Source organism: Grus americana, chromosome 1 (genome assembly GCF_028858705.1).
Source record: "Grus americana isolate bGruAme1 chromosome 1, bGruAme1.mat, whole genome shotgun sequence".
NCBI lineage: Eukaryota > Metazoa > Chordata > Aves > Gruiformes > Gruidae > Grus > Grus americana.
In genome coordinates, this window is record NC_072852.1 from 997,794 (window position 1) to 1,019,642 (window position 21,849).

General features: G+C 62.1%; 3 protein-coding genes across 5 annotated transcripts; 1 reads left to right on the forward strand and 2 right to left on the reverse strand.

The window, feature by feature from the left end:
• Positions 1-1,954: 1,954 nt before the first annotated feature.
• LOC129215179 (uncharacterized) lies at positions 1,955-7,253 on the reverse strand. Its single transcript, XM_054847884.1, has 12 exons — positions 7,192-7,253; positions 6,417-6,460; positions 5,994-6,057; positions 5,563-5,703; positions 4,569-4,667; positions 4,291-4,346; positions 4,029-4,169; positions 3,833-3,875; positions 3,439-3,519; positions 3,200-3,353; positions 2,555-2,625; positions 1,955-2,092 (listed from the first exon to the last, which is right to left on the reverse strand). The coding sequence occupies exons 1-12, from the start codon at positions 7,234-7,236 to the stop codon at positions 1,955-1,957; spliced, it is 1,077 nt and encodes a 358-aa protein (XP_054703859.1). The 5' UTR covers positions 7,237-7,253.
• A 1,040-nt stretch (positions 7,254-8,293) lies between these two features.
• GCC1 (GRIP and coiled-coil domain containing 1) lies at positions 8,294-17,224 on the reverse strand. Of its 3 annotated transcripts, XM_054803726.1 has the most exons (4): positions 17,157-17,224; positions 16,365-16,517; positions 15,008-16,066; positions 8,294-13,724 (listed from the first exon to the last, which is right to left on the reverse strand). In XM_054803726.1, the coding sequence occupies exons 3-4, from the start codon at positions 16,052-16,054 to the stop codon at positions 12,420-12,422; spliced, it is 2,352 nt and encodes a 783-aa protein (XP_054659701.1). In that variant the 5' UTR covers positions 16,055-16,066; positions 16,365-16,517; positions 17,157-17,224; the 3' UTR covers positions 8,294-12,419. The 3 variants fall into 3 exon arrangements, with proteins under 3 accessions (XP_054659701.1, XP_054659690.1, XP_054659709.1); XM_054803715.1 differs by lacking the exon at positions 16,365-16,517 and having other exon boundaries at positions 17,157-17,218; XM_054803734.1 differs by having other exon boundaries at positions 16,365-17,195.
• A 228-nt stretch (positions 17,225-17,452) lies between these two features.
• On the forward strand, positions 17,453-21,548 carry ARF5 (ADP ribosylation factor 5). The gene is made up of 6 exons (XM_054837613.1): positions 17,453-17,631; positions 17,731-17,811; positions 19,153-19,262; positions 19,781-19,852; positions 20,695-20,820; positions 20,958-21,548. The coding sequence occupies exons 1-6, from the start codon at positions 17,565-17,567 to the stop codon at positions 21,042-21,044; spliced, it is 543 nt and encodes a 180-aa protein (XP_054693588.1). The 5' UTR covers positions 17,453-17,564; the 3' UTR covers positions 21,045-21,548.
• The last annotated feature ends 301 nt before the right edge of the window (positions 21,549-21,849 follow it).

A 21,849-nucleotide genomic window follows, 5' to 3' on the forward strand; every position in this document is an offset into this window, starting at 1 on the left:
GGCTCATCTCCCACTCATCTTGTAGCTGTTCCTCAAGATCCCAAACCTCCTTTGGGCATTACTCCTCTTGACCATGTATTTTTAGCTTTGCATTCCTCCCGAGGAGGTCAGATCCTATTTCCTGCAAATTGCACCCATTATTATCCTTTTCACTTTTCTATCTAGGCTTCCACGCTGCTTTTTCTCCACCCTCTCATTTTCTTACAGGCTTTTCTGCTCTGCCCTATTCTTACGTCCTGCTTCCCATGCCTGCAGTAAGAACCTGGGACCTTGTCCCTGTCCTCCCCCAGAAATATCTGCATTGTGCTGCTGGTAATAACCAACTTTTAAATGACTCTGAGTTCTCACCTCTATTTTTGGTGGCGCAGGGGTCCCAGCGGTCACCAAAGGGCACACTGCTGCCTGGCAGATGGGACACTTCCAGTAGCTGCACTGGAAGGAGCCGCTGCCAAGTCAGTGCCCAGTCAGTCTGTGCTCCCACTTCACATCACAGAACCCCAGCCTGGTTTGGGTGGGCAGGGACCTCCCAGCCCACCCAGTGCCACCCCTGCCATGGGCAGGGACACCCTCCACTAGCCCAGGTTGCCCAAAGCCCCATCCAACCTGGCCTTGAACCCTGCCAGGGAGCCAGGGGCAGCCACAGCTTCTCTGGGCAACCTGTGCCAGGGCCTCAGCACCCTCACAGGGAAGGATTTCTGCCTCACATCCCATCTCCATCTGCCCTCCTGCAGCTTCAGGCCCTTCCCCTTGGCCTGTCACTCCCTGCCCTTGTCACCAGCCCCTCTCCAGCTTTCCTGGAGCCCCTGCAGGGACTGGAAGGGGCTCTAAGGTCTCCCCGCAGCCTTCTCTTCTCCAGGCTGAACCACCCCAACTCTCTCAGCCTGAGGTCTCCATAGCAGAGGTGCTCCAGCCCTCGCATCATCTCCGTGGCCTCCTCTGGACTCGCTCCAACAGCTCCATGTCCTTCTTGCGCTGGGGACCCCCGAGCTGGACACACAATCCCCTCCCTCGACCTGCTGCTCACGCTGCTGGACATGCAGCCCAGGACACGGGTGGCTTTCTGGGCTGCCAGCGCACATTGCTGGCTCACGTTGAGCTTCTCACCCCCCCAACACCCCCAAGTCCTTTTCCTCAGGGCTGCTCTCCATCCATTCCCCCTTCCCCACCCAGCCTGGCGTTGTGCTTGGGATTAACTCTGTCCCTGCCGAAACCAGGACAGGGCAGAATCAGCTCCAGCCACGGCTCCTCCATCTCTGCTGGCATGGCCTTGGCCAGGAGCCTCCCCCCCGAGGCAGAAGGAGCCATGAGCTGCCTGTTTCGGTTACTTATCTAACAGCAGCAACCTCAACCGTAGTACCTTTATTCGTAAGCACCTTCTCCCAAGCCCTGCGGAGGAATGCGGATTGCTCTCTGGCAGAAAGCGTAACACAAGACCAGACAAAATAGAAAGAACTGCCACCGTCCCTGGGATAGCTGCAGTTGATGTTTGGTTCCCGGAAGGTCTGGGAATTGCCAAACCGTCTGCGTGGCACCAGCTTCCTCGCACAGGAGCCTGCAGAGCCCCGCTGCTGCCAACAGCTGGGTCGTTCGTGGTGCAGAACGGGGGCACCTTTCCCCTGGAGAGCTCCTGTTCCACCTCCCATGGCCCAGCTCCCGTGCAGCCACTGCTGATGGTTTTCCTGTCCGCATGGGCAGGCGGTGGGAAGTCGGGCTGCCCCCAGCAGCGAGGGGCTACGGATGAGCTTCCCAGCGGGGCAGAGCCACTGCAGCCCCCCCACCGCTGTTGGAAACCTTCCCGGCGCTGCCTGCACCTTGCTCGAACCTTTCCAGGCACCAAGGGCCAAGTCCAGAGAGATCCTGCCCGGCTACGGCCGGACCGTGGGGGAACTGCCAGGGACGTGCAAATCCTGCCGAGGCTTTGGGTGGCCCGGAGGCACCGGGCTGAGGTGGCAGCCTAGGGAACAGCCCCCAGGGACTCGTCGTAGAAAGCCTGGAGGGACGGTCTCTTGCCCACTGCCTCCTGACGGAAGTTTTGCCTCAGCCAGCCGTAGACCAAGCTGTGCAGGAAGCCCTGGAGGGAGACGGTCAGGGCCTGCGAGACAGAAGGCAGCGGCGCTGCAAACCCCATCACCCTCTCCACGGGGGAGAGGAGCCGTGTGGGATCAGCCCATGTGAGGACACAGGCAGGGTGACACAGGGACACAGGAGGTGGCTTTCTTCTTGGTGCAGTCAACTAAACCAGGGCAAGCATCTGGGAAGAGCTGAGGAGCAAAACATCAAGCACCAAACCAGGGGGAAGAGCCCCAGCAGAGCTGGGCTGGGCCGGGACCAGGGCTGCCACCGGCCACCCAGGTCCTTTGTCCTGCGTCCATCTCGGGTGGCACCTGGTCGGGTGGTCGGTGTGCTCCCGCTCCCCTTGCCCGGCTCCCGCAGCCCTGCCGCTGCGGCACAGGGACAGCGCAGCTCTGACAGCCCCCCTGTCCCATCACCGCTCACACCTCTGATGGGGACAAACGTCCCAGCTCTGGAGCCCAGGAAACGGGTTTTTACTTACTGTAGCAACGTAGAGGACAAAGACCGAGGAAGGCTTGATGCTGGTGAAGGAGAGGAGGGTGAGGAGGAAGGCTGTGGATGGAAGACAACAATAAGATACTCTTTGATCTCCCTCTCTCTGATAATGGTTCATCGAGAGCTTCCCTGGCCAAGTGGCAGATGCCCGTCCCCTGTCACAGCCCATCTCCCGTGGCGGGGCAGGCACGTGTGTGTACAACAGGGAACCTCCCCACACGGTGCCCAGGGACCTCGGGGAACTCATTGCCACAGGTTTCTGTATGGCTGACAGCAGAACTGGGCCCCCAAAGTGATGAGCTACTGATTAAAAGCAGGTCCATCCAACACGACGCAGCCTCCAGCTCAGGAACCGCTGCTGAAAAGCCTGTCAGTGTGGGCTGAACCAGCCGCCGGTCGGACTCAACGGCGGTGGTCGGGGCTGGCTGTCCTCTCGTCCTGGCTCTGCCCAGCCACCCAGGGGCTTAAAACAGCCGCCTCAAGGCTTTGCAGTTATTCAGTCTCAGCCTCTTGTCTTGGGCCTGGGTGCTGCTGCCGCCCAGGAATAAAGGGGCTGGAGCAGGAGCAGCGGTGGCTCTTGCCTGCTAGGGCTGCGGGGCATCACACCCCCCCCACACCCCCCGCAACTTGCCTGGCGCCCAGCAGAGCAGGAAAACCAGCTGGAAGTAGTGAGAGACTCTGCTGACGCTGCGGATGCTCCTGCCAGCAAAGCCATCCTTCTCCAGGGTCAGCAAGGGCGCCACGGTGTTCCTCCGGCACCGGAGCTTCACCCTGCGGTACAGGAGCTGGGCGATGGGGAGTGGCATCAGCCGGGGCGTGCTGGCTGCTGCGGCCGGACCCTGCGCTCGCCCCGCTGTGCCGCTGCCTTACCGTGCAGCAGCTGAGCACCAGCAGCAGGTACAAGAAGAAGATGATTTTCCCCTCCAGGCCCACGTCCTTCCTACCTACGTACTGAGCGGCAACGGGAAATCAGCGGGGCCACGGGCCAGCCCTGCCCCGAGCGGCTCCTTCCACAGGAGCAGGGCTGAGCTGTGCCACAAGCACCACGGCATGGGAGCAGCCAGCACCAGGGCGCTGCCGGAGCTGGGAGCTGCCCCTCTGCCTCCGCTCGAGCACGGACACCCCCGGCCCCGTCCCTCCGGCAGCACCTGCCCACGCACCGCAGACCTGCTGCCTTCCCAGGGGCTTTCTGAGCCGCCCTTGGCAGCGTCGGGCAGCAGCGTCTGCTGGATGGGGAAGGGGACGGGCAGCCGGCAGCGCTCACCTCGTAGCAGATATCCTGGGCGCGGTGGATGAGGAGCAGGCAGCTGAAAGGACAGAGGGTGCTGGTGGTGGTCCCCTAATCCCCTGCCCCAAAGCCTTCACCGCCCGGAGGTGTCCCTCCCAGCCTTGCGGGGGCTGAGAGCGGTGCCCAGCGCTGGCTGCCCGCTCGGGGTGGGGGTGGCAGGATGGCGGTGTACCTGGAGCAGTAAAGGCTGTAGGTCTCGTGAGAGCGGTTGCCTTTCCACGGCACGACGGGCTCGATGGGTTTTGGCGCGATGTCGGTGAGGGAGGTGCCGCGGGCGATCAGCTGTCCCAGGAGCGTGAGTGCTGGCACCAGCCTTGCGGGGACAGGCGGAGGTGAGCCCATCCGTCCTGCCCTGGGCAGAGCCGGGAGGGCAGGCGTTGTGCCGCAGCCCTGCCCGGCGTGGAGAGGGGCCAGGGCCGGCGGCTGGCACCTACCAGGCCAGGATGTAAGGCAGCCCCTGCCACGCGCTCTCCAGGCAGCCGCTCCTCTCCTGCATGGAGGAAATGCCGGTGACCCAGGGCTGCAGGTCTCGCAGCAGCTCAGGGCTCCAGCCCCGCTCCGTGGGGACACAGGGTGCAGGGGAAGTCACTAACACCCCAGGGAAAGGGGCTGCCCTCGGATCCCCCCGCTGCTCCCCAGGTCCTCACGGGGCCGGAGCAGCTCTGTGCGGGAAGGGCAATGCCCAGCTGCACCGTGGCTGGGGGCCACCGACCTGCAGAGCTGCCACGTGCCAGGCTCTCCAGCCGTGGATGGTGCGGTAGGCTTCGTACGCGTAGACGACCACCATCAGAAATGAGACTGCGTAGAAGGTCTGGGGGAGGAGAGGGAGAGCGGGCTCCTGCTGTGCACAGCGCCCGAAGGCACCTTCCCCTCCTCGTGCTCTGCACCCTGATGTCCCCTGTCCCCGCAGAAGAGCTGTGCCAGGAGCAGCAGCGCAACAAGGGAGCAGCTCTCCGAGACGTGCGGCAAACAGCCCGGTGCTGTCCCCACACCCACCCCGGGGAGGGGGACTGGGTGGCCGCTCTGCTGCGGCGGGGCAGGCAGCTGCAGGCAGCACTGACCACCCAGGTCTGTCCGTCCATGCTGGGCTCTAGGTGGCACAAACAGAGCTCTGCCCTCATGGCTTGCCAGCAGGCCTGCAACCACGGTGATGGGCACCCTCTGCACTACACAGCCGGGCGGGCTGATCCGTGCAAAGTGGAGCAGAGCCCCTCCTGGTCCCTGTCCCCACGTGTGGCTGAGGCAAAGGCCCCGTTGCCATCGGGATGAGTGGGGGGCAGGAGGGAAGTGGCACCACTCGCTGCGGGGTCCGTGTGCAGGCAGGGCGGAGAGGGGCCGGTGGAGCCGCAGGAAGGGGAGAGCACGTCTGCACCAGGGAGAGCCACGCTCTGCTTTGCTCTGGTGCATGCCATCGGGTTTGCCATCCCAGAGCTGGCATGGCAGGACGGGGCGGGGGGGGACACTGCAGGGGGGACACAGCGCTCGCCTCATCAGGGCTGGGGAGAAACGCTGGGCACGTTTCCCTGGGGAACTAATTACCCCTGGCTCAGGACAGTGACAGGGGAACAGGAGCCGTTTCTCCGTAAGAGAACTAGTTCCCCACCCGAGGGGATGCTCCAGCCCGCAGACTGGTCTCAGCTGTTCCCAGCAGTACAGGAGAGGTGCCCCGCTCCCGGTGCCACGCCATGGTGTGAGCTGACCCTTACCGTGGCCAGCATCAGTCCGTAGGGACAGGCGGCATACGCTGGGACGAAGAGCGGGGCTGGCAGCAGCTGGATGACGGCCATGCTCAGCAGCACAGCGGCGGCCAGGAAATCTGCCAGGGCAAGGAGGAAAAGGGGGCGAAGCTGGGGGAACGGGACACAGCGTTAGCTCTGGCTGGCAGCAGCACCCCAGGAGTGGCAGCCTCTCCCCAGCTCTGCAGAGCTGCCACAGCCACGTCCCTCCCCGGCCGGCCGGGAGCGGAGCTGGGACCGGCTGCTCTCAGGGGAGGCTGGTGCGAGCATCCTGCATCCCCTACCCCCCCTCCAGCCCCAGGGTGCTTTAAGCCCAGCAGCAGCGGTGCCAGCCCAGCTCTGCCTTGGGCTTAGCTGGGGCCAAAACCTGTCCCTGTGCCCCGGGAGCCAGTGGCACTCACCTGGATGTGGCAGCATCGCCTCCGCCGGGAGGTGACAGCGAGGACCGACCCGCTGCCCAGGAGGCTGGAAGAGACAGGGCTGGCGGTTCATGGCCTGGCAGAGCGGAGCTGACGGTGCCCCAGCACGGTGGTTCCCAGTGAACCCCTCCCAGCGGGGACCCTGTGCGCAGCCTCCCACAGAATGGGCAGGGGCCGGCATGGGTGATGGGGGGGTGGGGGGGTGAGGGGACCCTCCCTGCAAGGGCAGCAGGACAGGGCAGAGACCCGGGTCGGTGCGAGGCCAGATCCCCCTGCCCCAGGTCCAGGGGCTGAGCGGGCTGCGGGTAAGACAAGAGTCCCCATGCAGGCAGGGCTACGGCTGCTGCCTCCCCCCAGTGCCGCTGGGTCCAGCTGTGGCCAAAGGGCCAGGGGGGCAGAACCCACCTCAGCAGCGAGGCCGACAGGTAGATGCACGTCAGCACGAAGACCTGAAGGAAAGAGACCGCGAGGAGTCCTGCAGCAGAGCCACCACGGGACCCTTGCTGTCCCACGGCGCGGGAGGACGTGGAGCCGCAGGCATGGCCGGACTCACTCCCTTGGGCAGCAGTGGGCGGCCAGTGCCCGCATGTCGCTGCAGAGCCAAGGCAAAAAAGGGATCTTCCCCAAGAGGCTGGAGCCCTTCCCCAGGGATGGGCAAAGCGGAGGGGCCAGCAGCCGGTGCCCCACCAGCCCCGCGGGATGGACCCCCTCGGCGGTGGCGGCAGAGGGGGTTTCCCTGTCGCACCCTCCCAAGCTCGCTGCAGCGCTTGGGTATCCCTCGCCCGGGGCTGAGGAGCGCCAAGAAGCTGCGTCCCGCTCTGGGCCACGCTGCCGACAGCAGCTCCCAGACAGCGCGGCGTGGGGCTGCCATGGAGGAACCGGTGAGACCGCCGGAGCCGGACGGCTCCCAGGGCCCGGTGAGTCACGCAGAGACAGCAGGGCCGGAGCAGCCGCCCTGGGAAGCGCCGCTCGGGCTCCAGCGAGCACAAGCCCGCGAAGCCCTGGGCCGGGCGGGCTGGCACCCCTTTGCTGGCAGCCGTGGCCGCCTTCTGCGGCACCCCCACGGCTGAGGCAGCCCCCTCGGCCAGGGCCTGCCGTCGAGGCCTGAGCAGGGTCTGCAGCGCTTGGCAGCAGCTTTCCAGGTCTCTGCAGAGGGTTTCCCGCACACACACGCCTTTACCTCGTCATCCGAGAGAGCCGACGGCTGTTCCTCTTCATTCGCCATGGCCGGGCAGCTGGGAGCCAGGAGCCTTCCCGGCTCCTCTCTGCTACCAGGCAGAGCCTGGGGACGGGCCAGCAGCGCTGGAGAGGCCAGAACCGGAGCAGCTCCTGCAGCCGCTGCTGGCTGGGCTCACTCCACACCCCGTCTGCGGGGACTCGGCCGCAGCTCTGCCTGCGCAGCGCAGCCGGAGGAACCTGCCCGGCCGGGGCGGCAGGAGCTTCCCTGCGGACACGCAGCTGCAACGTGCCAGCCCTGCGAGCAGGGAGGGGATCAGCCCCTCGTGCTCACGGAGCCCAGGCGAACTCGCAGCAGCCTCCTTCGCGCTTCCCTCTTGCACGCTGGGCAGCAAGAAAGCAGCAAGAGACGCAGCTCCCCACGGGTGCTGGGGGTGCAGACACGAGCACTGCCCTTCTCCATCCCCTGTGCCTCCCCACTGCTTGGCTGCCTGCTGCAAACCAGCACGGGCATCCCCACATCCGCCACTACGGGCGCAGACTTCTCGCTCAAAGGGGAAACTGAGGCACGGGAAAAGGGTCACCGGGGCAGAGGAAGCCTGTGCCAGGCAAGCCCAGTGCGCCAGCTGGCGCTGAGATGGCAAATGTGCCATGGGAGGGCTGCTCTGCCCACACCTGGAGGCTGGGCACAAGCAGGACAGGGCAAGAGGAGGGCTCGGTGCAGCTGCCTTTGCAGGATGCGGCCACGACGCGGCCCCGCTGGTTGCTCGCAGCAGGAAGCTCTGGGAGGAAAAGCCCATGCGCGCACGACAGACGCTGTCAAGAGCAGCAGAAAAGCTGCTGGAGGGGAGACAGCCACCCCACCACCATGTCAGGGAGGGCAACCGCAGCCCCCAACAACATGGGGGGTTCAGCCACAGCTGCAAAGGAACATGCTGCACCTTCGAGAGGACTGCATTTAGCGGGAGCTGGCACATGACTGCGTCAACACACATGAAACGCTGGTGAAAACGTAGCCAGCACGGGGAGAGTGCTGGCGTGACGCCGAGCCGGGCTCCTGGGGAGCACAGCTCACCCCTTAAACCCCAGGTCACCAAACAGCAGGGTCATGCTTCAAACAGGGTAGTTTTAGTTTTATTTTGGAGGGTATTGGCTGAATGAAGAGGGAGGAGGGAGGGATGTGGGGGAAGGTCTGAGGGAAGGAGGGATAGGGGCTGCGGGGGAACAGAGAAAGGAACTGCACGGGGAGAGCTGCACCAGGTTGACAGCAAGGAGAGGGCCTTTGGCAGCTCCTGGAGATGTTCCCCCGTGGGTCCCAGCTGCCTCCGTTGTAGCTGCTCCCTCCTTCCTCCATCAGGCGAGGAAACGCTCCTTAAGCCCTGTTGGCCCCTGAGCAGCGGCTCCGCGTGGTCCCGGCCAGGCCCCGTTCTGTTCCCTCACACCGTCACCACCGCTGCTGCTGCCTCCCCGCCGGCCACCCACTCTCCAGCTTGGCCAGCAACTTTTCCTGCCCAGGACCAGAGGAGGAACCAGACACCTCCCAGCGCTCCTGGGACAGCAGGGTTGGTCCTGCTGCATCTGACAACCATCACAAAACCCACCACCACTCGGGATCGCTTCTGGGTCACTCCATTCTCTGGGCAGAGGCTCCTCCGGAAGAGCATGAGGCAAAGGGAGAACAGGGATCCACTCTCAGCCTGTGCAGCGAGGCCGAAGCAGGAGGAAGCATCACCAAGAAGGAAGCATCACCACCCTCAGCTGTCGCAGGAACGGCTCCTGCTGCTGCAGGGCAAGATTTGGAGCAATCCCTGTGGTTTCAGAGGCACCACTTGATTCAAGCTTTCCAAACAGGGACTCTGGACTGGGCTCTTCTCAGCAGATCCCTGGGCTGAGCCAACACTCGTAGCGTTGAGAAGCGTTTCAAAGCGGAGGAGCCCAAGACCAAACGCTCCCTGGAACAAACTCCAATGTCTGTCCAGTTGCCTCCATCAGAGCAGCACGTGGATCCTGCGTGGGACCAACCAGCTGATGTCCCCTCCGCCGACGCTCTCAGCCTGGCCTCTGCGCAGAGGCAACATCCATGTCAGCACGAGGAACTGTCGACTGCTTGGCTTTGTCACCCCTCCCAAGGCCTCCAGCAGGCACAGGTTCCACAGGTTCTGCCTGGGGCATGGTTTCCCTGAGGATTTTTTGAGGAGAAATTGGCACCAAGGGTTGCATTAGCTGGAGCGCCGCCCTTGCCTTCAGCAAGGTGGGATTTGTGGAGCAGACTCCAGGGAACTCGGCCACTGACAGGACAAGGAGCACTGGCACAGCACCGAGAGAGGAAAGGACCCCGTCTTGCTCAGCTGCTGAAGCTCTTCGCACATCCCAGGCTCTTGGATCGCAGAGGCACTCGCAGCCTCTGGCTCCCCGTGCCGAGACACGGAGAGGCAGGGAAGGCTGCAGTGGCTGGGGAGCCCCACTCGGCTCCTGCAGCCTCTCAGAGCCCACTTCCTCTGCCAGAAAAACAGTGCACGCCATGCTGGCCCCATCACATGTCCGGGGCACGCTCCGGTAAAAAAACAGCAGCAGCTGCAAAGTTGCAGCCGTGCAAGGCCGCACGCTCAAAAGCAAGCGGCACCGACCCTGCGCTGAGCAGTGGGGCTTGTCCGGCTGGAGCAGCAACGGCTCATCAACGCGGCTGAGCCGGCACAAGCTGCCAAGGCACCGGTGCTGCCCGGAGGCACAGCAGCTCCCTCCCGAAGAGCTGCCCAGGCTGGGCAGTGCACTAAGGCCTGGGGACTGTTAAAACGAGACTTAATGCCGGTGTTTACAAACACTTTCCCTGTACTCTGGGACTGGGAAGTTGTGCTGTAGTAGCCAAGCTCTAATTAAAAACAAAGCAGGTGCACGAAAACAAAACTCAAGTGAGATTTTGCCTACGCAGCTGAGAAAGCTCTAGAAGCTTCAGTAAAAGCACAGCTGGGAGTAGCCGGTTCCCAGGGCTGCAGGCAACCACCCAACATCTCTGGAAGCAAAACATCCCTCCCTGGTTTAAGAGAGTAAGGACCATTTAGATATCAGCACAAACACTTCCTGATGGATGCTTTTCCAGGAGATCCAGCCAGCGCAGTTCTTCCGGCCTCGCAGAGATGCTCTTTCCCATTTGGGGTAACTTAATGCCAACAGGCAGCACCGGACACACAATAAGCACACTTTCTTTTACTTTGCATACCCTTCGTTACAGAAAGTGCCGTCACCCTGCCCCAGGAGCAGTTCAGCGCAGCAGACCACGTTTTGGACAGAGAAACCCGCCCTGCCAACCGCACAGAACCCCTGCAGAGCCCAAAGCCCCCGCACGAGCTGCGCCAAGATGCAGCATTGCCGAGCCCAGCCCTCTCGTGCCACCTTGCTGCTTTCCTTCCGTGTTGCTTTCCTGAGCCAGGTCCCGTCCTGGGGGAGCAGGCCCCGGCAGTGCTGCAGCACCCTAGGGTCCCTGTCCCCAGGGACTGGGCAAGTGGTGGGTGCCCTCTAGTGGCCCCAGCACCCAGGGGCTCGGCAGGGACATCCCCAGGGGGACAGCCCGTCCCTCCAGACAGGCGGCTGCTTCCCTGGTCTCAACCATCAGCCTGGCAGCGGGGAGATGGAAGGCGAAGGGAAGGCAACAGGGTAAGGCCAGCCACCACCCCAGCCCCTCCACCGGAGTGAACACGGGCTTTGAGGGTGAAACGGCGCGTTCCCCTCCTCCAGCCGGTCGGCTCTCAAGGCACCCGAGCGCGGAGCTCACACAACACAAGGAAAGTCAGGTTCTCACCGCAGCAGAGGAGTTCGCTCGTGCCAGTGCTGGCCTCGCGCCGAGCCTGCCAGCTGCCCCTCGCCACTGATGTCCAAAACACAGGCTCTGGTTTTAGTCTCGCGACCGTTCATGAAACGCGCGCTACAGCCATCTCCTCACCCAGCCAGGGCTTTCAGCTCAGTCGTTCTGGGTTAAAGCGGCCGGGAGCTGGCAGATCTGGAACACAACTGCAGAACGCAGGAATGTCAGCAGGGAGCTTACAGCCGTCCACCAAAGCCAGAGGTGTTTCAAAATGGTTTGACTTCCTTCCTGCCACGCTCACCAATTTGCAAGGAAGTTGCCCAAGAACTTCAAGGTCTATGCAGCAACCATCAGGCCTTCGTCCTCAGTGTTTGCTGCAAACCCAGGGCACACATTGCCACCAGAGCTGGTATCTTCTGCCCCTTGCAGCTGCTTGCTGCTTCTATCCCAGCAGGAGCAAGGCCTTGTTTCTAAAACCAACGTTGTGGAACATCCAAAACTTCACCAAACCTCCCAAATGCTCAGAAAATGACTGGTGAAGGGTCAAAGTGCCTATTCCAGCCTCTCCTCAGTTTGCTTTCTGCAATGCCCTGGTTCCCACCTCAAAGAGGGTCAGAAAACTCAGGTACCTGCTCTAAAAGAACGGGGACAAAGCACCTGCTGGTTTGACACTGGTGGGGAATCGCTGCCTGCACCACTGCAGGTACATGGGCTCAGGCTGTCCGGCGCTCGGGATAGCTTTCCTCCTTCCTGGGAAACATGGATGACTGCAGAGAGACTCCCCGGTCAGTAACCGGAGCACACCGTAACACACTGTGCCATCGGATGGTCCCAGTGCTGCGAGGAGCTGCTGGATCCGCTGCTGTCAGTTTGGCTCTAGGTAACAAAAAAACCCACCCCAAAACCAACCCGTACTTTTGAGAAATTGCTCAACGTTTTCTGCATTTGGATGACGCTGGTAGTTAAGACTCACCCTTGCAGACTTTCAGCTCTTTGTCTTATGTTATTTTAGCACCATGTTAAGTGCTCCCCCTGCCTTTAAATCTTCTGAGTCACAAGCTGTCTGGTGTTTGAAGATACAAGCAAGTTCCACTCTAATAGAGCTCCTCACCCTACGCCTGACAGGTAGGGCTTTTTTAAATGGTGTTTAAAAAAAGCATCAGTATCTTCAATTTTTTTTTTTTAAATCAAGTTCCAACTCAGAGCAAATTCTCACACCACAGAGCAAGGAAGCACTGTGATTCTACTGGAATAGTTGGCACAATTCTACTTGAAATTAGTGCTAAGAGCACTAGTTTAAGTCCGATTCTTTGCTGAAAGCTCCCTGCTGCATCGCATGGTTGGGAAGAGGTTACACCACAAGTGAAGTGGTCTTCGTTGATAATCAGAAACGTGTCACTGTGCAAAAGCAGTTAGGAACAGAAGCTACCATCTCATCTCTTCCCAGAAAGCCACCAGCTGCTGTACGCTGACTGTTTTGTAATAGCTTGCTTTTCTTCTGGGCTGAAATGCAGAATAGTCAATATGGCAGTTAGAGTCTGCTGGCGACCGAGAGAATCCGGCAGCGTCAAAAATCTATAGACAATGTTCTTGAGATATTCCAGGTTGGCTCCCTCTCTGCTCTTGTCTCGGAAGTTCTTCTCGATTTCGCTTTGAAGTGCGGATACCTCTTCATGGTGCTTCTCCTCCTCAACCAAGATTTTCTCCTGGAGCTGGTGAACTTGCATTTCCAGCTTGTGCTTCTGCTTCCTCAGCGCTACAATTTCCACTTCTTTGCGAGCCAGCTGCTCTGCATACAAGAAGAAGGTGGGCTCACTGGCGGCGGAGAGATGAAGGGCCTGGGGGAGAATGTCTGAGGACTCGTTACCCGGTGAGTCATTGCCAGTAAGGTCAGTCCCTGGCGCCAGGTAGTTTTTGGATCCCTGAAGCCCGTAAGGCAGCGTGACAGATCTCAGCTGCTCCAGCTCTTGGTCCTTTTCTGCCAGCACTGCCAGTGCTCGGTCCCGCTGCTTGTGCATCTCCTCCTCCAGCTTCAGCGCCCGTTCCCTGTAGTCCAGCTGGCATCGCTCTAGTTCCTGCCTATGAATTTGCTGCAGCTGCAACAGCTCTTGCTTCTTGGCTTCCATGTCTTGCTGGTGCTGCTTCTCCATTTCATCAGAGGAGAGCTGAAGCACAACATATTTCTCTTTCAGGTCAGCCAGCTGCTCTTGAGCTTCCTCCAGTTCTTTAGCCAGATTGCCATCTTTGGCTGACTTGTTCTTGAGAACCACTTGTGCCCTCATCTTGTACCTTTCAAACTCTTCCTTCAGCTGCTTCAGCTCCTGCTGGTAGTACAGAGCTGTGGCCTTCTCACCATCCCCAGCCTCAGTGCCCTTTGGCAGCTCCAGCTCACACAGCTTCTCGACGTCCAGAGCGGGTTGACTCTTCTTAGCTGCTGCCTGCAAGAGCTTCTTCAGCTTCTCCATTTTATCCTTCAGAACATTAACATCAAGATTGGCTTCTTCTACGTGAATATCAAGAGGGGATCGGCTGGAGGCAGCGATGGCCAGGGTTTTGTTCTCCAGGTCCAACTGTACGATGCGGTCCTTTAGCTTCTGAATGACCACTTGGTCTTTCTGCTTGGCTTTTTCGTACGTGCCAAGTAGTTCTGACACTTCGGAGACTTGGCCCTCCAAGTCGGCCACTCGCCGCTCCTCCATCTGGGCGTGCTGGCGGAGCTGCTCCTCTGCCTGTGCAGTCTGTGAGCAGAGAGACACGGCAGGGTTAGATTTGCTCAGCATGCTGAGCAGGAGGTTTACACGGGGGCTTACTTCTGCTCTGCTGAACTCCACACAAGTGCGGAGCCATCCTTTCCCCTAGAATCCTATACGAGCCACCACACTGACGTGCCTTTTTGTTTATTTGGGGATAAAACAAACTAAAAGCATTTTTGCTTTTGTTTCCTGCTCTGCAGAGTTCCCATTACCAGCATTATTTGCGCTGCTGTAGGCGTGCAAGGGGGTGGGAAGCAGCAAATTCACGTCACAATCTGCTACAGGATTTTTTTAAAACGTGTGCTCTAAAGCCTCCATACACCTAACTGCAATTTTCTTAAATGCTATGCTTTGTTGCACTGATATTCCTATAATTGAGTGGTTTCTGAGTAGCTACAGCAAACTCCTGGTGTTCACAGCTTTTACAGCTGTTGAGATCTGACTGACTAATAAGTCTCGTGGATAATGGCAGCATTTGACAACCGCCACTGTGAACCTCCACCTCTGTCAGAGAGAAGCTGTTAGAGACCACTTCCAAAAAGGGGCAAATGGCATTACATCAGCCTGATGCTACAGATTAGAAAGAAGAAAACTTGTTCCAGACTGCAAGGAGATGAGGAAGATCTATTCCAGAGTGTTTCCAGACACAAATTCGGTTACCCCAATGCCAGCCCCGGAGCACACTGCCCCACAACCCGCAGTTACACAGGTTCCTCCTTTCTACCACATCCCCCTTTCTGGCTCTTCGCTCTCCCCCGCATGCACACAGGCTAGAGCCTTTCTCCTGTATTTACCTTTCTGCCTTCCCTAGAGCACTCCACTGAAGAAGGTTATTGAGAAGTTTCTTCCTTTTTACGAGCTCCTGGAATTGTACCTTGCATTGCACGTGCAGACTTTATGAGACCAGACCACACTCATTGCCAGAGTGGGTCAGGGGAAAGGTCTCTCCTCCCAAACCCAGCCACTCTCACACCAGACGGTAACGTGAACTAAGTGACACTGTGGAGGACAGTCACCACGTAATCACCTCCGAGGTCCTCCCAAATCCAATGGTCACCACCACCCAACAAATGACTTATATGCTGTATCAGAAACAGCTTTTATTTTCCTAGGAACTATCATCCCATCAAAGCCATGGTGCTCTCATTCATTTCAAACCTCTGCAGGACTGGGAAGGGGAATCTGCGCTCCTGCAGCCTCATACCCTGCCCCAATTGCTGCTGATATATCCCAGGGCGAGCCGCTCCAGGGCCCAGACAGGGAATTACCTTCCTCATCTCTTGCAGCAGCTGCACCTGGAAGTGGTTCTTAACGCTGGCCATCTCCTCCTGCAGATCCTGTATCCGGGGGTCTGGCTTGTTGTTCTCCTCCTGGACAGCTTGCAGCTCTCTCTTCAGGTTTTCCACCTCCTGGCTCAGCTGCCTGATCTGCAGCTCGTACCCCTCGGCACGGTCAGCCATGCATGCCCTCCCGGCCAGCACCTCCCTGGTCTCCTCCAGCTTCAGCTCCGCATCCTGGCGCAAAGTCCTCTCGCTCTGCAGCAGCTTCTGTAGCTCTCGCAGCATAACAGCGTGGTCACTCTGTTCTTGGGCTCGGTCGTGCTGCTGCGTGATCAGACGGGCTTTGGTCTCGGCTAGCTGTTCCTGGACAGACTTCAGCTCTGTCTCCAACTTCTCGGTCTCGTCCTCTGCTTTCTTAACAGCATCATCCAGGTCCTGCTTCATCTTCTTCTTGTCTGCTTGGTATGAAGCTTCCATGCGGGACTTCTCTTGCGTGACTGTTGACAGAGCACTGGTCAAGGTGGCCAACTGGGTCTTCAGCTGGAGCACTCTTTTATCAGCCTCACTACCAGGAGAGCACACATCTCCGCTGCTCGTGCTGATGCCGCTCTCTGAACTGCTCGTCTCTTCTGATTTAAGAGAGGAAGCGGTGGCCGCAGGCTTATCATCCTCAGGCCCTGGTTCACCCTTGGTACTGGCCAGACTGGCAGCAGTGTCTGCGCTGGTAGCGGTCCCCACACTATCTTCACTGTGAACTGAGCTCCTGTCATCAGCAGAATCGGCAAAGGAAGAGCCGGAGCTAGCCACTGACGCAGGCTGAGCACCGCTCAAGCCAATATCTGCCTCATGAGACACAGACAATACTTTCAAGCTGGCTTCCAAGGCTTCCTTCTCTTTGAGCAGGCTCTTGTAGGCTCTGACAACATCCTTCAGCCGAACCTGGTACCGAAGAAGCTGCTGCTTCTGCGATTCAATAGTCTCTAGAAGATCTTTTTTACTTGGGCCACCTCCAAAGTTCATGCCAAACTTCTCCATGATTGATGCAATCTGAAAGGAGAAAAACAGCACAAAGACTAAATGAGCATCAGACACGTTTGTGATGGGCAGGAGCACACAGCTGAGCAGGACCAGCACCCCGACCCCCCCAGCACACACACAGCTAATGACTCTGCGGTGCCTCTGCCACCACGCACCGAATCCTGCAGAGCGCCTGCACGCCCGGGGGCCGCACGGCTTAGCGCACAGGTCACGCTCTGAGGGGAAACGCGCTCGTGCTACGACTTGGGTGCCTCAAGCTCCTCAGCCAGGGGCAGAGAAAGCACTTTAACGCCTCGTGCAGCGGTACCTGCCACTGCAGCCGCTCCCGCTCAGGTCAGTCTGGGGGTTCACATCGATGAATGGCTCAATTTTTCCTTTTCAAGAGAAACAGCCCCTTGGCAGCACAGCGAGGGTAAGCCAACCGCGCCAGCGCTGCAGGGGGGTGTTCACTGCAAAGGACCTGCCACGGAGGGGTGGAGTGTCAGCACCGGGGGCCGGGGAAGTCGCAGGAGGGGAGTACGACAGGGTGGGACAGGGATATGGTGGGGTTCGGAGGGGGGGGGGGGGCTGCTGCGGGGCAGTGGCAGAGGGGCCACACGGCTGGAGCAAAGGGGCCGTGGAGAGCAGGAGCGACTGTGGGGCCGTGGCGGAGGGGCCCGGGGAGCAGGCGGGGCTGACGGGCCGCGGGCAGGGGAGGCCCGTGGGGCAGGGAGGGGGGGCGTGGGGCAGGGGGAGGCCCGTGGGGCAGGGGGAGGCCCGTGGGGCGGGGAGGGGGGGCCGTGGGACAGGGGGGAAGCCCGTGGGACAGGGGGAGGGGGGGCCGTGGGGCAGGGGGAGGCCCGTGGGGCGGGGAGGGGGGCCCGTGGGGCAGGGGGGAGGCCCGTGGGGCGGGGAGGGGGGGCTGTGGGGCAGGGACAGAGGAGGCTTTTGGGCAGCGGCGGAGAGGCCGGTGGGGCAGGGGAGGCCGCGGGGCCGTGGCGGAGGAGCTGGGCGCAACCCGGCCGCGGCGCAGCGGCCCCCGGGGTGTGTGACGGGTGTCCCGGGTGTCCGTGGAGCGCGGGGTATGTCCCGTCCCCCCCCCCCCCCCCCCAGGCCTTACCTCCGGGCCGGTGCCCGCCGCGCATGCGCAGAGCGCCACGCGCCACTTCCGCCGGACGCCGCCTGTCGCCGACGCGCACTGCGCATGCGCTTCCGCGGGGCACGGGCAGGGCTGCGGGCCCGCCGGTAGGGGTGTGGCCAGAGGGGCGGGGCTCTGCAGAGGGGCGGGGCGATGCGCGGGTCCCCGCCAGGCGCAGCCCCTCGGGGAGGGGGCGGTACCAAGCGGTGTGGGCGGGGCTTACCCGTGAGGGGCGTGGCCTGGCAGCGCAGGGAGCAGGGGCGGCAGCCGCGGGGGCGGGGCCCGGTGCGCGGGGGCGGGGCCTGCGGCGCGGCGGAGCGCGGAGGCAGCGGGGTGGCAGCGCGGCCGTCCCGTCCCGTCCCGTCCCGTCCCGTCCCTCCCGCCGCCGTCATGGGCCTCACGGTCTCCGCCATCTTCTCCCGCATCTTCGGCAAGAAGCAGATGCGGATCCTGATGGGTGAGCGCGGGGGCGGCGGAGCAGGGATGGGCGGGGGATGGGGATGGGGCCGGGGCACGTACCGGTACCGGCGCCGGTGACGCCACCTCTTCGTTGCAGTGGGGCTGGACGCCGCCGGTAAGACCACCATCCTCTACAAGCTGAAGCTGGGCGAGATCGTCACCACCATCCCCACCATCGGTGAGTGCCCCGGCACCGGGCAGGGCCCCCGTCGAGCCCCGGGTACCGGGCAGGGCCCCCCACCCGCCACATCCTGCAGGCCGTGCCACCCGCCCGGGTACCGCTTTCCCGCGGGTCCCCTGTGCACTGGTGACCCCGATGAGCTGGGGGCCGTGTGGGGTGAGATGTGCCGCGTGACAGCCCGTCGCCCTGTTGCCCAGCCGTTACCCTCCCGTTATCCCCTGCCTGTCACGGCGCTGGGGCACGGCCGTGGGTGCTGCCCGGTGGGGAGCCTGCCTCGCACCCCAAAACGCCCGTTGCGGTCCCCGGCACGGGTGTCGGCACAGCCCAGCCGCCCTGACCTGCGCGGCGCAGCGGGTGCAACCCAAATTTGCCGCCCTGGTTTGCTGCCTTCCGCCTGCCCCGCAGTGACGAACACGGCGCCGGGGCCGTTAGGCCGGCGTGCTCCAGCTCCGGTCCGGGGGGCACGAAGGCACCTTCATGGGCAGGAGGTTGCTCAGACCACACGGCTATCCTGCCAGATCCTGGGTGCAAAGCCTTCAGCAGGGTGCTCAGCACCATCTCCCGTAGCATCTCCCAGAAGTGGATGGAGGTGGATTGGGAGCGGGCTGAGCCGCCGGGTCAGGGAGGCTGGTCCCCTGTGGTGCACCGCGCTGGCCGGTGCTGCCGAACAGCTTCATTAGTGACCCGGGTGATGGGGAGAGAGCACCCTCGGCAAGCTTGCGGACGGTCCTGAGCTAGGAGGAGTGGTTATACCCCCGAGGGTCGCGCTGCCGTCCAGGAGGACCAGGGCAGGCTGGAGAAATGGGCAGAGGAACCTCAGGGAGTTCAACCAGGGGAATGCCAAGTCCTGCCCTTGGAGAGGAACAGCCCCAGGCCCCGGTGCCTGCTGGAGAGCAGCTCTGGGGAGAAGGTCCTGGCAGTCCCGGTGGGAAGGAACCTGAGCAAGCGCCGGGCACGTGCCCTTGTGGCTTGGGGCCACCAGACCCTGGGCTGTGCTGGGCAGAGCACCGAGAGTGGGTCGGGAGAAAAGCTCCTGCCCCTCTGCTCAGCTCTGCTGAGACGCCTCAGGGTGCTGGGCCTGGTGCTGGGCAGGGGAGACAGGGATATGCTGGAGCGAGCCCAGTGCCGGGCCACGGCCGTGCCGAAAGGACTGGAGCATCTCTCGTACGGGGATGGGCTGGGAGAGCTGGGGCTGCTCAGCCTGGAGAGGGGGTGGCTCAGGGGGGGCTCAGCCGTGCGTGTAAATCCCTCATGGGGAGCAAAGTGGAGCCAGGTTCTCCTCAGCTGTCCCCAGAGGCAGCGGGCAGCCTCTCCCCATGCCCCTCCTGCTCCCCCCAGGGTTCAACGTGGAGACGGTGGAGTACAAGAACATTTGCTTCACTGTCTGGGACGTGGGCGGCCAGGACAAAATCCGACCCCTCTGGAGGCACTACTTCCAAAACACGCAGGTACGCAGAGTCAGGGATAAACTTCATCCCCTGCGGCGGGGCTGGCCTGGGGTTCTCCGGGGCTTGGGGCCTGATCCTGCCTGAACTGGGTGTGTGGGTGGCGACAGGGAATGCGTCCTGGTCCCCGGTGCGGTGACCCCGCTGGGAGCGCTGAGACCTCACATGGGTGTTTGCTCTGGCTCTGCGGGGGGTGCACAGGGAGCCTCGGGTGGGCAGTGGGGCCGCTCTCCCCCTTGGGCAGGGGGTGCCTGCAGCCCGCCTGGGATGTCCCCCCCTTCTCTGTGCAAGCTGCTGGCTCCAGCCTGAGGGTGCTGAGGCCCTGGCACAGGGTGCCCAGAGAAGCTGTGGCTGCCCCTGGCTCCCTGGCAGTGTTCAAGGCCAGGTTGGATGGGGCTTTGGGCAAGCTGGGCTAGTGGAGGGTGTCCCTGCCCGTGGCAGGGGGTGGAACAAGGTGGGCTGTGGGGTCCCTTCCAACCCAAACCGGTCTGGGATTCTGGGATTCTATGATTCTCCCACAGGGTCTCATCTTCGTGGTGGACAGCAATGACCGAGAGCGAGTGCAGGAGTCTGCTGACGAGCTGCAGAAGATGGTAAGTGATGGAGGGGGGGAATTCGGTCTGGCAGAGAGGTGGGCGTCCCCCAGCCTTCCTCCCGCTCGCCTGGCTCTGCAGGAACGCCTGGGTGGGTGCGAGATGAGACCCAGCTCTGCTCTGCCCGCGACACGGTGCCAGGGGCATCTGTCCAGAGATGGGCTTGGGGACCTGACAGCAACTCCTGTGCCAGGCAGAGGCTGGACCTGCAGGGATCAGGAGCAAGTGCAAGGGGGGAAAATGGCCAAGAAAACGCAGTTCTAGGTTTTACTTAGTCGGGGCTTTGCTAGGCGGGAGGCCAGGGCACATGGGGAGGGGAGGCAGCATCCAGAAATGACGTCTGAAAGCCAGCCTGCGAGGCGGGGGTCGCTTACTCCTCGGTGCAGCTGCCTGGGGGAGGCAGAGCATCCTTGGGGAGGGAAGCTGGCACAGAGCGGAGCGTGTCGCAGCCAGAGAGCGGGGAGAAGGGACGGGCAGATGCCCACTGCCTGCTTGTTGTTTGGAGAACGTCGTGCCCGCTGTCTTGCGCTGCCCCCACGGCGGTCGCCGTGCCCCCCATCCCCTGCAGCCCCACGCTCCAATGTGGGTGTCCCCTCTGTGAAGGGCACGGGTGCTCCTGGAAGAGCATCCTGGTGCCACTGAGACCTTGGAGCAGCGCTGGGGGCGGGAGGGCAGCCGAGGTGCTGGAAGCAAGCAGAAGGGCTGGAGAGGTCTGTCCAAGCTGGGTGTCACCGTGCCAGGACACTGGGGCCGGGGTGCCGGCGCTGCGGGGGCTCACCGAGGGCTCACCGAGAGCCGCCCTCCGGCAGCGCCCGGCTCAGCCGTCCCCGCTCTCTCCGCAGCTGCAGGAGGACGAGCTGCGGGACGCCGTCTTGCTGGTGTTCGCCAACAAGCAGGACATGCCCAACGCCATGGCGGTGAGCGAGCTGACCGACAAGCTGGGGCTGCAGACGCTGCGCAGCAGGACCGTGAGTGGCCGGGGTGCCGTCCCTGTCCCTGTCCCTGCAGGAGGGACCCGTGGGGCCACGGGGCTGCTCCTAGGGAGCGCCGGGCTGGCGATCTGCAGAGCCCGAAGCCCTTTTCTCCATCTCCCTCTGTTTTGCAGTGGTACGTGCAGGCAACGTGCGCGACCCAGGGCACGGGGCTCTACGACGGGCTGGACTGGCTGTCGCACGAGCTCTCCAAGCGCTAGCTGGGCTGGCGGCACAGGGACCGGATGAGCCGGAGACGTCTCTTCCAACTGCTGTTTTGTTTGGGTTTCTTTGTTTTATTTGGGGGGGGGTGTTTTTCTTTTCTCCCCAGAGTGGCCTCGTCTCTGTGTGTTTATCTGGTAGGACTTGAACCTCAAGGACTCTTCGGGCAGCTCCACTTTGCGGTGTCCTGCCTTCGCCCCGGCAGTGCTGCGTGCTGGCCGCCCTCCCCACCTGCATGTGCCGTCTGCGAGAGCTTGCCCGGACCTGCCGGGGTGGCATGTCCCCACGCGTCCCTGCTCCTCGCCCGGAGCCGGGGGCTGAGCGGGGCTGGGAGGCAGCCCTGCCGCTGCAGGACAAGAAGGATCCTCCTTTTTATCCTTCGATAAACTTTATAGTTCTCTTTCTCTCGGGGAGGGGGCGTATGGCTGCATAACGTGCTGTTGTATATCGAGTAATTAAACACCACCACTTTGTACCCTGTGCCCGGCACGGTTCTGGCTGACTGCGGGTGTCACCTTAGAGCCCTGCGCCCCGACGTGCATCTTCCACAAGCATCTCGGGGCACGGGGATTTGGGTCTCAATAAAACCCTGCGTGCGCTATGCTGGGATGCATGGAGGCGGGCAGAGGCTTCGAGAAGCGTTTGCAAGCTCGTTTCCTCGTGCCCTGGTGCCAGGAGCGGGTCTGACCTGGTTTATAGCTGCCCCAGGTGCTGTTGGGGTTGGTGCTGCCTCTGCACGGCGCTGGCTGCTGGCCCCGGGGGCTGGGGCCGTGCGGGGGGGAAGCCCCGCGGGGTCGGCTCGGG

Bases quoted from the DNA above. Each gene is read 5' to 3' on its own strand.
- GCC1 (XM_054803726.1), bottom strand. From the start codon at position 16,054: ATGGAGAAGTTTGGCATGAACTTTGGAGGTGGCCCAAGTAAAAAAGAT. The intron at 13,725-15,007 runs GTAATTCCCTGT...CTCTGCTCACAG, and splicing joins TGCTGCAAGAGATGAGGAAG to ACTGCACAGGCAGAGGAGCA.
- LOC129215179 (XM_054847884.1), bottom strand. From the start codon at position 7,236: ATGGCGAATGAAGAGGAACAGCCGTCGGCTCTCTCGGATGACGAG. The intron at 3,876-4,028 runs GTACACCGCCAT...CTGTCCTTTCAG, and splicing joins TACAGCCTTTACTGCTCCAG to CTGCCTGCTCCTCATCCACC. The intron at 2,626-3,199 runs GCAAGTTGCGGG...TTCCATCCACAG, and splicing joins CCTGCTCTGCTGGGCGCCAG to CCTTCCTCCTCACCCTCCTC.
- ARF5 (XM_054837613.1), top strand. From the start codon at position 17,565: ATGGGCCTCACGGTCTCCGCCATCTTCTCCCGCATCTTCGGCAAGAAG. The intron at 19,263-19,780 runs GTACGCAGAGTC...ATTCTCCCACAG, and splicing joins ACTACTTCCAAAACACGCAG to GGTCTCATCTTCGTGGTGGA. The intron at 20,821-20,957 runs GTGAGTGGCCGG...TCTGTTTTGCAG, and splicing joins AGACGCTGCGCAGCAGGACC to TGGTACGTGCAGGCAACGTG.